Source organism: Vipera ursinii (genome assembly GCF_947247035.1).
Source record: "Vipera ursinii genome assembly, chromosome: 6".
In the NCBI taxonomy this organism is placed as follows: Eukaryota; Metazoa; Chordata; class Lepidosauria; order Squamata; family Viperidae; genus Vipera; species Vipera ursinii.
Genome location: NC_139515.1, coordinates 75896428 through 75909699, shown reverse-complemented (window position 1 = coordinate 75909699; position 13272 = coordinate 75896428). Strand labels below are relative to the sequence as shown.

The 13272-nt window shown below is 41.6% G+C and overlaps 1 protein-coding gene across 1 annotated transcript in view; it reads right to left on the bottom strand.

The window, feature by feature from the left end:
* The window catches only part of CACNA1C (calcium voltage-gated channel subunit alpha1 C), a gene marked incomplete at both ends in the record, with an annotated part of 522454 nt that extends 510298 nt beyond the window's left edge, over positions 1 to 12156 (bottom strand). Inside the window, one exon of the mRNA XM_083366796.1 lies at positions 12108 to 12156. Coding sequence (XP_083222922.1) covers positions 12108 to 12156 — 49 coding nt within the window. The remainder of the gene's footprint in view (positions 1 to 12107) is intronic.
* Positions 12157 to 13272: the final 1116 nt, after the last annotated feature.

The window sequence follows — 13272 nt, the reverse complement described above, 5'->3', positions numbered from 1 at the left end:
AAGGGATTGAGAACAAAAGAATGACAAGGGGTGTAACTCAGAAGTAGATAAACGTTGTGAAAGGTTTATAGATTACCGTACATGCGAGACAGAATTAAAAAGGGGTGAGATTGCAAAATTTTGATGCTCAGTAAGCATTTTCTGTCTCAGCCAGTTATTTCCAACACAAGATTTTATCTTAGTTACAGTTCCTTTCCAAGGCAATCTTTCCCCATCTCTACCTCTGAAAAAAAATCGTCTTTTATTTCTCCTGTCTGCAGCAGAGAAATCCCTTGCATTCTAGTTCACATTTATGGCCATCATGATGTGTCCATATATGGATCTGGAATTTGAATGCAGGAACAACAGTCACCAAAGTGTAAATGGATTTCATGGTGAAAATCAAATCTTCTGCATTTAAACCTCGAACTATAGATTCCTGTGGTCTGGAATAAAATTTATGGGAAGGCACATGACCAACAGCCTGGACACCATGACAGGTTACAGTTCAAAATCAGTACTGTAGAAAAGTTTTTTTAGAAAAAAATTCACAGAGAACAAAGAACACAGTCTGCATATGATCAATCTCCAACAGTTACTTCATGCTACATAAAGCAAGTATTTTAAGATGAATCATGCATTGGAAAAGCTTATTTTGTCCGGCAAAATTGGAAATGAAATTCCAAGCAGCATCACTTGTGCACCAGTGAAGAATTACTTGTTTTAAAGGCAGGCTTTGCAAATATTCTTGTGTATCCATCTGAGAAATACAAACTTTTTTTCCCTTGTCCCTTTCATCTTCTGCTGAATAAACAATCTGCAGTTTGATAAGCAATATAAGTGTAGCTTGGTCCCTATAATATCCATAGGAAGATTTGTTGACTTAATAACTTTATAAAACCACATGTATTTTATAATTACGGTGCCATGTTCAGGCTTTTGAATAGTTTTATTTTCTAAAACACCCAAAGGCACATTTTGTTATATTAGAATCTAAATAATTTGCACTTCTATTTCGGAGCATAAGTTACACGACAAGAGGCTTATTATGGAAATAAACCCCAGTGAATACATTTTTACTGCATGAGTAAAGATGCAGTAAACATGTTGAAGAGATAACTGTTTGGTAGCAGGAGATGGTGTAAAAGGTTATGACTGTTATGGAGAATTCTCATCTTTTAAAAAGAGCCTTGGTGGCGCAGTGGGCTAATGCCTCCTTAAGTAACACCAGCTGCCTGCAATTAGTGTAGGTTCGAGTCCCACCAGGCTCAAGGTTGACTCAGCCTTCCATCCTTCCGAGGTAGGTAAAATGAGGACCCAGATTTTTGGGGGCAATTAAGCTGACTTTGTAATAATGCCGCTTGGGTGGGTGTGTGTGAAAGCCCTAATAAGCAGGCATATACATAGAATGAAGGCTACTGCTAAGCTTGTAAGCCGCCCTGAGTCTTCAGAGAAGGGCGGGATATAAATGGAATTTTAAAAAAACAAAAAAAAAAACCTTCTTTTTCAGTCAGCAGTTTTCTCTAAGGTTGTTCTTTAAATTTTACCTTTGTACTTTGGAATCAAATATTGCATCTCACCAGGATAATCTAGTTCAGGAGCTTGGGTTTCTGAGTTCTGCTTTTAAAAACTGTTCAATACTGTATATCACAGCCCGTGTAATATATGTAGTCCTTGACTTACAACTGGTTGCTAAATGACCGGTCAACATTACAATGGCTCCCCCCCAAAGTACCATACTTATGATCCTGTTCTGAAATTACGGCATCCACCACAGTCATGTGACCTCATTTTTGGTGCTTGGCAGCCAGCCTGCATTTATGTCCATGTGCGGTGCTCTGTGGTCATGTGACTGTGATTCATGATGGCTTTTCGGAAACCACTGTTTACTTCCAGTTTTCAGCAAAATCTGTCTCCTGGCGAACAACTGGCTAGCTAGCTTAACAACTGTGTCAGGTGCAAGAAATCAGGAACTAAGGTTATTCAAATTAGTGTAAGTTTAATCCAAGTTAGCTCTCTACAAGTATCTGAACAACTAACAGACAAGATACATTGGCAGCAGATAACAGTCAATGGAATTCAAGGAGGGCTGGACTTGTGGGCATGAAGGGACTCCAGACTGATGACATGCTTGATCCCTCCCTCGTGCTCACCCTGGTCATTGCCCACAGACTGCTGCAAAAAAGGTAATAAAAACAGGTCCACTCACTTTACAACCCTCATGATTTACAACCGTAATTGCCAGGCTCAATTACAGTCATAATTCAAGGATTACTTGTAAATATAGTAGATAGAATCTTAGGCTTTAATTAAAAAAATAAATTCTCAAAGAATTTCATATTCAGATACTGTTTTCTCTGCCATATATTTGAAACCCTAACTATATAAGTTTTTTAGTCAGTACGGGGTTTGTTTTTCTAGTTAATAATCTTTACCATGGGCAAGGGAAGGTGAACTCCATGTTGCTATAACTGTAATTTTGAGACGATGAGAGAGTTAAGTGTATTCAAACTACTCCTAATGTGCCACAGATTTTATTTTAGCATAATGAGAACAGCTCAATCCTAGACTCCACATCTCTATCCAAATAATAATACAGCTTTACAGGTATAGAAGAATTATTTTGCATAATAGTTTCATGAAAGGTTTCACCAAATGCCATGCTTTGTTGTAAAAGCCAGTTAACCAGATTCATAGATGATACACCATCAGTCATAGTGCACAAACCAGATTTTTCCAGATCCACACAATATGGTATGGGTAGTCCTTGACTTATGACCACAATTGGCATCAGCATTTCCATTGCTAAACAGAGTAGCTTATTAAAATTAAAATGTCTTGCCTTCAAAACTTGTTGGTACTCCATCACTGGATGTTAAGAAGAGGTTAGATAGCCATTTGTCTGAAATGGTATAGGGGGCTGGATTAGAAGACCTCCAAGGTCCTTCCAACCCTGTTATTCTGTTATTTTGTGGTTGTTAAGTGAGTCACACCCAATTTTATGCACTTTTTTGCCATAGTTGTTAAACAAATCACTGCTCCTGCTAAGTGAATCATGCAGTTGTTGAGCAAATTTGGTTCTCTGATTGACCTTGCTTATTGAAAGCCAGCTGGGAAGGTTGCAAATGGTGATCACATGACCCTGGGGAACTGCAAGTGTCATAAATGTATGCTGGCTGCTAAGCACTCAAATTTTGATCACATGATCATGGGGCTGCTGCAATAGTTGTAAATGCAAGAACTGGTCTTAAGTCACCTTTTTAAGTGCCATTGTAACTCCAGTTGCAAAATGAATGGTTAAGTCAAAGTCTACCTGTACATCAAAACCTACCCATCCAGCTACATACACATTATAACTTCATGCAATAACTGAAAAAGATCACTTCCACACAGACCTATATAATCATATATATTTTATGTTATTTAGCAACTAAGACCATTTCAGCCTTAACTTCATGTTTATGTGGAATTCTCTAAACACCACTTCTATTAAAATGGCACAGCTATGCATAGTTGGTGGGATTCTCAATGAGGGGAACTTTTGACTCATCCCATCTTGTAGCTTTTGGGTTCCAACTTTCTCCTTTCCTGTACCAGTTCAACAACATACTGTAATACCATCCCAAGTTTCTATTATTTCAATCCTTTAAAAGCAAGAGGCGGCCACATTTTGGCAGCTTCATAGCTTCTCATCGTGGCAACTTCTAACATTTCCCCCCTCAAATCATCAAATGGTAACATCATGCATTAAAGATGATTTGGGGATGGAGGGAAAGATATAGTGACTGAACAATATTCTCAGCTGGTGGAAGCCACAAGCATTTTAAGGGTGGTTGCAACAAAGGTAGACTTTGAACTATTTGGGGGGAAATAGTCAAGGTATGGAGGTGTCTGCCCACCAAATAGACTTCTCTATGAATCCTATCTATATCCTAATCAAAAAAAGGGGGGGGGAAACCCCAAAAAGAAAAAAACCCAAGCAACAATTTACCAATCTTGCATACTGAACAATTTGGCACTGAGTGACCACTCGCTTACATGAATTAACTACCTGAATATGAAATCCAAACTGTTGGATTAAAATCTTAAAAAGAAACATTTCCTTGAGATACTGTATGTCCTGCAGGAAGGTTCAGATAATGGTTAAAAATAATATGTATGCTGCTGAATTACAGTCAATAAAATCAGAGCAATAAACCATCTCAGCAATTGTTATATGTCATCACAGGCTAAAAACCTAGGGGGAGAAAAGAGTTCTTTTTAAATTTAAATTTAAATTAATTAAATTAATTTAAGGTTGACTCAGCCTTCCATCCTTCCGAGGTAGGTAAAATGAGGACCCAGATTGTTGGGGGCAATTAAGCTGACTTTGTAATAATGCCGCTTGGGGGTGTGTGTGAAAGCCCTAATAAGCAGGCATATACATAGAATGAAGGCTACTGCTAAGCTTGTAAGCCGCCCTGAGTCTTCAGAGAAGGGCGGGATATAAATGCAATTTTTTAAAAAAATTAAATTAAAATTAAATTAAATTAAATTAAATTTTAAAAACGACCCAGAGATTTGCTATTCCTTTCTTACATCCTGACACACTACAGCCTTGGAAGACCTGAGCTTTGCATTTTCCATCTGAATGCTTAAATTCCCATAAACCTGGGGAGAGATAAAATGAGGAAGGGATAAAATGTATGGAACTATGGGTTGCTTGCCAAAATATTTCAGCCTGTCTTTAACTACCAAATGTTTTTTCCCCTGTGATTGGAAATCAAAGCAGAGAAAGAGATCACCTTCAGGAAGGAAATCAATGCATTTTTCTTTCCTTTTTTTTAAAAAAAACAAACAACCACCTATCACAGAATTCTTCATGAAGGCCTTAAGGAAGTTAAATATAGTGGCGACTAGAGGAGAAACTGTAGGAGAACCAATCAGAAAAACCCTTAGATAGTTAGTTGCCTAATCTAAATAAAGCCACTGATGTGCATGCTAGCTATTCCTTTTAAGGTTAGCTGAAAGCTGCATAGCCCCTTCAAGGGTTTGCTCCAATCGGCCTGGATGCTATATATCTGGGATTTTAAAAGGATTTTAAAATATAGCAGCAGTTCACCTTCAAGCACAGCCTGATTTTAAAATTGCTATATAGGATACTTGCTGTAGCTTTTAATATTTACTTCTTTCCTTTTCTGTTATTGATTTTTATACTGAACTTTTCCCCTTATGTTCCGAGGGGAAAAGCAGTTAATAAACACTAGTTCTGCCAAATTCTGAGCAAAAGACCCATTCTGATGTTACTGAAAATATAGAAGGAAAAGAGGAAGTTCCCTTATTCTTACCTTTGTTCCCTCACACCTAAAGACGGATGCCAAGCATATCTCATCCTTTTCCATATCTCTGTTTTCCAATTCTAATCTTCATCATCACCCTCACTACCGCCATCACCAGAGAGCTGGGAATCTCAGACATAGTCAATATTTAAACTTCTGAATGTAGTTATGAATGAATGAATGGGGGCTGACAACAGCCACCTATAATATTACAGCGAACGATTAGTAAGCAAGATTCAAAAGCCTATTTGTAATGAATGACAGAAGAAAAATGAATTTCAAATGAATTTGTTGACATGTTTAATACATCATAACTCAAAACACGGGCTCATTTTGTGGAATAAAAGAAATACAGGGAAAAAAGAATCTTGCATCCTTTAAACAGTTGTATCTGATTATGCTAGATCATGCAACAAAGTCCAACTCAAAGTCTTATCAATAGTTGGTGCAAATTCAGTTGGAATTGTTTCCGGGTGAACATTTATTATTTATTACATCTACATATATAGTTTTGTTGTTGTTAGTTGCAAAGTCGTGTCCGACCCATCGCGACCCCATGGACAACGTTCCTCCAGGCCTTCCTGTCCTCTACCATCTTCTGGAGTCCATTTAGGCTCACGCTTAATGCTTCAGTGACTCCATCCGGCCACCTCATTCTCTGTCGTACATATATAGTAGTCGTATCTTTATTATGGATACAAAAGAGTATTCCAAAGGAATGACTCCAATATTAGAGAAACAAGAAATATCTACCCTGAAAATAATACTGCCAGCTTCAGATCAAAAAACGTTTATTGTTAAAGACCAGTGTGAATTTTTTTCTCCCCATCTCTTCTCTCTTTCAGTTACAATTAAAGCAGCAATATAGGCTAAGAGATTCTTAACATAGCAGATAATTCCAAAATGCTAAATGCCCTAATGCAGGGGTAGGCAACGTTGGCTCTTTTATGACTCGTGGACTGGAATTCTGGGAGTTGATGTCCACGAGTCATAAAAGAGCCAAGGCTGCCTACCCCAGCCCTAATGGATACAATAGATCAGGGATTCCCTACCCCCGGGGCCATGGCCCACTACCAGGCCATGGCCTATTTGGAATTGGGCCCCATGAGTGGCTGGTCAGAGCATACGTGCACAGTTCAACTTGTGTGAGTGGCAGGCTGGGGGGCACTCACATACATGTGCGCCAGCCCACCACTCACACAAGTTGAGCTGTGCACCAGCATGCCAACCCACCACTCATGCAGAGGTTGTAATCATGCACCAGTCTGCAGCTCATGCAGCCATTCCCCTCTTGGCAGTCTGCCAAAACGCAAAGGCTGGGGACCGCTGCATTAGATTGCAACATTAACCTAATATTGTTTACAAGCCGCTTTGATCTAGTGCTTAAGGCACCAGGGTAGAAACCAGGAGACTGTGACTTCTAGTCCTCCTTAGGTATGAAAGCAGCTGGGTGGCATTGGGGCAGGGGTAGGCAACGTTGGCTCTTTTATGACTTGTGGACTTCAACTCCCAGAATTCCTGAGCCAGCCATGCTGAGGGGAAAGGGAGAGTTTCCAAGCTGAGCCATGCTGGCTCAGGAATTCTGGGAGTTGAAGTCCATGACTTATAAAAGAGCCAAGGTTGCCTACCCCTGCTTTGGGCCAATCACTCACTCTCAGCCCAACTTACCTCATGAGGTTGTTACTGAGGGGAAAAGAGGAAGAAGAATATGTTCACCATCTTGAGTTGTGTAAAGACAATAAAGGTGGAATAGATAAATAAAGTACTGCTACTGTACTAACTCTGAAAAGTAGAAGAATATTGACTTAAGACCACATCATACCATGTAAGACACAGAATCCCTGAGCATTTCATTAACACAGCACATTTGAACCCTGGGTTAAGGTTAGTAGAAAAATGCAGTAATCATTTTATTAGATAGATTCATTTCTAGTGAGCGTATTTTGTGATAAAGGGAGCAAAAAAGAGAGAGAGGGGAAACCAAAATTACGTTGAAATACTAGCAGTTTTTATATATAAATATACGATTACCCAATCTTAAACTGCTTAATTATTATCCATCAGGAATCTGTATGGTTTGATTCTGTACAACTTATTAAAAAGGTGGGAATACAAATCAATCAATCTTTATTACGGTCAGATTACACCTCCAGCATATTGTCATGGAAAAAATATCTTTCCTGACTTAAAGACAATATTAAAAACGCTAATAATTTCCAGAAGAAAAAAGACAAAACACTATTATTGCTACCCGAGGAATGAGTATGAATCTGTTAAAACAGGGTGAGCTGAACAATGTCCAGTGATGAATTATAAGCTGTTGGCATTAATCAACAGGCAGCTTAAAAGAGCCTGTCTAGGTGGAATTGATGACCAGCTGCAAGTGCTCATTTGTGTTAATTATTATTAACTTGCCTCAAATTATATGCAGAGAAATAGATGTTCTATCAGGGAAGGAAAAGGCAATTGTAAACCTTGGGGTCATTTCCTACTAACAATGGTATGTCCACACCATAAACTTGTACCAGTTTTAAATTACTTGGGCCATGTTGGTTCCCTGTTGTACTGTAATCAAGATTATTGAGAACAGTAGATTAATGAAGCTATACTGTATTCTATTAACCATCCTTGGTATCTGTTACAGAAATAAAATCCCCAGGGTTCACTTAGGTAGAAAGTATAGTTTTAAATCAATATAAGTCTATGATTTAGATCCGCTGTTGGCTACGCTACATCAAGAACTTCTTAGCTCTACAAACACTGAGCACCACCTTATGGCAAACTCAGAACCCATGCAGCACCTTTTTCATAATCCTTTAATCCAGCATGTAAATAATTGTTGTTTCTTTCTTGGCTACCAGGTTTCTCCACCCTCCACCCACAGCTATCGATGTCACTGCCAACGCTATGGAGTCAAAATCGGTAATGTATCCATACTACACATAATTTGAAACCATGTTATGCCATCTAAACATGTTGCTTGATCTGAAGATAATCGTATTCACGTCTAGTTTCCTGCAAACCACATTTCCAGCTTTGAATGTTTTTTTCCACGGAATGTTACTTCATTGTGGTTTCTGTTAAAGTACAAAGCATAATACCAATTTGTATCTACGAGAATATGTGGTCTCACTACTTTGAATTAAATAATTTGTGCGCGTTTTTTTTAAAAAAAAATTCAAGTTTTTCAACAGAATTCTAAACATTTTTATTTCAAGAAGAAAAAAGAAAAAAGTGAAAAAGAAATATGGGGAAAAAGGAAAAGAGGCATGCAATCTTTTAAAAAACAATTACGATTATATTTTACCTCCTCTCTCTAAGGTTACATCATACTTTCTTTCTTTCCATAAAGTACCCTTTTTAATCCAAACCCCAAAATCACATTTATCATTCTCTTTTTCCAGCAAAAAGTGTCTAAGAAGCTTTGTCACTAATAAATGTACTTACTGATCTTTCTCTAGTCAAAAAAATATTGCCATCTCCTCTAGTTCTGTCATCTCAATCAACCAGTCCTGTTTTGTGCTTGTGTTTTATGGGCCACTCCCAGCAAACATTCATATAAACCATCATACCAAACAATAATAATGAATTATTAGTACTTGGAGACATACAATGAGAGATGATTAAACAAAGAGCCAAACTTAAAAACAAAACAAAGATAATTTCAAGCAGCTTCCACTATTACAACTACTACTACTACTACTACTACTTGTTGTATTATTTAAGAGAACAAGCCATTAGCTAAATCTTATTGACAGATTTTCAGGAGCAACATACATATAAACTATAACAGGAGAACACCGTAAATAGTACATTCATTGTTAATTAAGAAAAAAAGCATATTTAGCTCATATCAGAACATTTCAGTTTATAGCCAGAGAGTTATTGTGGCTGAAAGTCAAATAAATAAGGTCTTCTCTGTATGTATCTCAGAGCTTTTGCCCAAGTTTTTGTGGCAATCTAAGGAGTCATTTCTCTGCTAAGGAGTGATTGATGGCAAGGGTAATGTCTAGTGCTCTCAAAATAGAATTTTCTAAAAATCAAAAAAGGGTTGCTTTGCTGGCTCTTCCTTCTACTTCAGTTTTCCAACCTCTATTTAACTCAGTTGTTCTAATTACACTAATTTATCCCCAAACTGGTTTTGGGTTCTGTTTTTCAAAATCATCACTATAAATCTATGCCTTGGCTTTGGCCCAAAATCAAGGGTTCCCAGATAACGGCAGAAAAAGGGTACAAAAGGGTACAATATTGTTTTAAGACAGGGGAAGTGTTAGTAATAAAGATTCCCCCCCAAATTTCTTATTTTAGAGATGGTCCCTTACTCATTAATATTAGTAGCTTCAGCCTATGCTTCTTGACCAGAAAAATAAAAATAAAATACAAATAGGCTTTCCTCCCATATTTTCCACTTTAAAAGTATTGCTTTTTTGCCTTGCAGGGACAAAAAATTAATCTGCAGTGAGAGAGAGTTGTCAAACCTATTCCATACATATTATATAATCATTGCAGCTGGTAAGTACTGTAGGGAGTTCAGTTCAGTTGCCATAGTATTTGGCATATTGCTATGGAGCTGAGTTTTGATCTACTTATCATTACCATTGGCAGCAGCAATAGAGACCCATATATTCTTGCTAGCAGATACATATAGGTTTAAGATAGCAAATGCAAAAACAGAACCTTGCACCATATAAAACATGATTGTGGATTTCTGTCTTTCCCTGAGATGTTCATTAGGATGAAATTCTTACGATTTTTCAGTTCTGCATGTAATGGGAAGGTGTTCGCCACCAGCATCAATCAAACATTATCCTTATTACTCAGATTTCCTCCTCCGCTAAATTTCTTTAGGGGCAAGGAGGAGAGAGGTCGTGCAAACATGCTTTCTGTTCTGATAGAATGAACACAGAAAAAGCCACGTTAGAGGAGAAACTGTTTTGTCTGTCTCGTTCAGTGCAACCAATGCTGGCTGGCTGGTCCTCCAACTGATTGTGTACTACAGATTCCATCTGGCAAGGGATGATGGGAGCTAAATACTGTAATACTCGGCTGGGCCACACTAGGTCTCAAGCAAACCCCTTTCCAGGTTTGGCTACCCGAGAGGCAGGTGTTTTGAACAAACATACATCAGGAAACACTGTAATCAAGGCATCACCATCTCATCCAAAGATTGTTTGCCTGTGACACCCACACAGCAAGCACCAGGAGCCTCTCTGCTCCAATAGGGGTGAAATGAGGAGGCAGAAATCAAAGGCTGCAGCAACAAGCAGAGGGGGGAATTGGTCTTCTCAGGGACCAATTAACCCTTTGATAACCCCAAGACTCTGTGACCTGACTGTGGTTTAGACAACAGAGATGTTGAAACAAGGATGCCCACAAGAAACACACAGGCAAACATGGGTGCACTTTAGTTCCTAAACTAGTAATTTTTAGCACTTCCATCCAAAAAAAGAGGGGCCCTGTGCCCAAGGTTCAAAGGGCAGCATGCTTAAGAGGAATTGCAGGGAGAAAGTAGAAAAAGTTTCGCGTTTTTCCCTCTCCCTCCCTTTTTTAAAAATATTGCTGCTGTTCTACCATGCTGCTCAAAATAATGTTTTCTGGATAGGGCACTGTTCAAGGCGTGTAGTTTTCCTTTTAAAGTATCCTCTCCTTACCCCCTCCAAAGAAATAGCATCCCTAAACTAGAGTTTTGTTTTTTTTAATCTATGCACTGCTCAGTGTTTAAGGGTCTCACTCTTGACTATAAGATGGGAGTTCACAGCCCTCTCTCTTCCAACTGGGAGACCTCAGCAGAGGATATAGGCTCAAAAACATGCTATTTCTACTGTATTGCTTGCCATTGCTAGAGCTGGTCTCCGGGTTAGGGTCCCATGAAGTTCAGGAGGGGAGGTGTTATTCCATGAAAGTAGGGGAGAGGAATGTAGGGAAGAGTCTCTTCTGAACAAGGTTTTTGGAACGTGCCCCCAACCCCCAAGTGACGCGGCCGTTTTAACAGGACGAAAACTGTCAGTGGATAAAGCAAAAATAAAAGATTTACCGTTCAAACACACACACACAGAGAGAGAGAGAGAGAGAGAGAGAGAGAGAGAGAGAGAGAGAGAGAGAGAGAGAGAGAGAGAGAGAGACTTTTTCCTTTCCACACGAATTTAAGGAAGATCAACCTGGCTCCGTAGCCTAGGAGGGCACCGCTAGGAACCCCTCCAAATAGCTGGGCTTTCACATCCGTAGAAGACCCAACCCGTCCCATCCCATCCTCAAGAGTTACCAGTTGAAGGGGCTGAAGCAAGTACGGGCTTGGCTTGGCTTGGCTTGGCAATCCCGGAAAGGGGCAAGAAGCGGGTTAACCTGGCCCGGAATGCTGTTATGCCATTAAAAAAACAAACCTCGGCAATGCAAAGAAGCGGACCGGGAAAAACACAAGCAAAGCAGTCCAACTTCTTTGGATTCCACCCCCCCCCACCCCCCACCGGCTGCGTCTCCCCACTCGTCACCCCGAGGAACAACTTTCCTTTGGCCGAATCTCGCCAGCCGAACCTGGCTAAGGCGTGAGGAAGAGTGGGAGGCAGGGCGGGGAAGCCGAGGCGCTTTGATTTGTTCCCGGCGCCCCGCCGCTCGAAGGTTTCCTACGTGAAATGTCTCTGCTCGAGCCCACGCTCGCAGGAACATTTCTCTTCCCCCCCCTTCCCCCCTCCCGCTTTGCCTCCACTCTGGGCAGCGACTTCTCTCAGCAGGTGAAGCGTTGGGGGGGGGGGAGAGAGAGAAAAGGAGGTTTCGGGGACGGCGCCCTCCCTTCGCGAACCGCCCTCGCCTTACCTTGGTGGTTCTCTTCTGGAATGTACATCCTCTTGTTTTCATTGACCATTTAAGTCGAGGAACGAGGGACCAGTAGCAACAATTCACAATCGCCCAAGTCGGAGTTCTGGTTTTTAATTCCTCCAAAGCCCAAACAGCCGAGGTGGCTCGGCAAGTGGGGAGCAGTTCAAGGAAGAAACCGGAGCTGCTGCGGCGGCGGCGGCGATTTAAATGCCCCCCGCTCGGTTATTACCTGATTCCCATGATTGCATCAAAGCCCAAACCCCGATTCGCTCCAGCACTGCCTCCTTTAGTACAATTGCAAAGCATCCTCGGAGAACATCCGGGCTCCTGCCCAAGAATTCAGCGCACCGGCGGCGACCGGCTGGAAGAAGCGCTGGGCTCTTCTTCCCGGCCTCTCGCTGGCTTCTTTCTGCCCCTGGTTCTCGCCTTCGCAAAGCGGAGAGGTCCGGGGGCAGAAAAGCAACGCCGCCGCCAAGGGAAGTGCAAAAGAGGGGCGAAGGAGCATCCCCCCGAGAAGGGTGGGAGGAAGGGGGAAAAAAATGTCCGGAGGATACAAATGTCTCTCGCCCGAGTCCAAGATCCAGGAACTAGAAGAGGAGGGCGGGCAGGCGTGGGGGAAAAGACCGGGGAACAGCAAGGCTGAAAGGCGGCGGCGGCGAGCAGCTGCTTCTCCTCTTCCGAGCCAACGCCGGGCGCTCTGCTGGCAGGGAGCTTTTTCTGCAGAGAGGAGACAGCTAGTCTCAGCCCCTCAGTCTCTCGGCAGAGCACACGCGCCACCCCTCCCTCCCTCCCTCGCTCTCGCTCGCAGACAGACGGACAGCCTGCCTTGAACTGTTCCAGATGTTGCCAGAGCAGCCGGGCAGGAGCGCGTCGCCCGCCTTCCCTCCTTCGCCGGGTTTTTTTTTTAAGAGACCGGCAGACTTGAGCGGAAACTTTCACCTGCCTCCGCGGCCGTCCGCCCTTCCTTCGCTGCCAGCGCCCGGGGTTGCTTGCTCTGCTGGTCCCTTTCCTACAGACATGACGTCAAGAAGGCGAGCGGGATCTGGCTTGCCTGGAAAAGTGGGGAGGGGGTGCTTTTTAGATGGCGGGGGATTGGGTGGGGAGCCCCGCGGTTAAGAGAGGTTCCCCAAAGCAGCCGTTTTACCTTGCTCGGCGGAGGCAC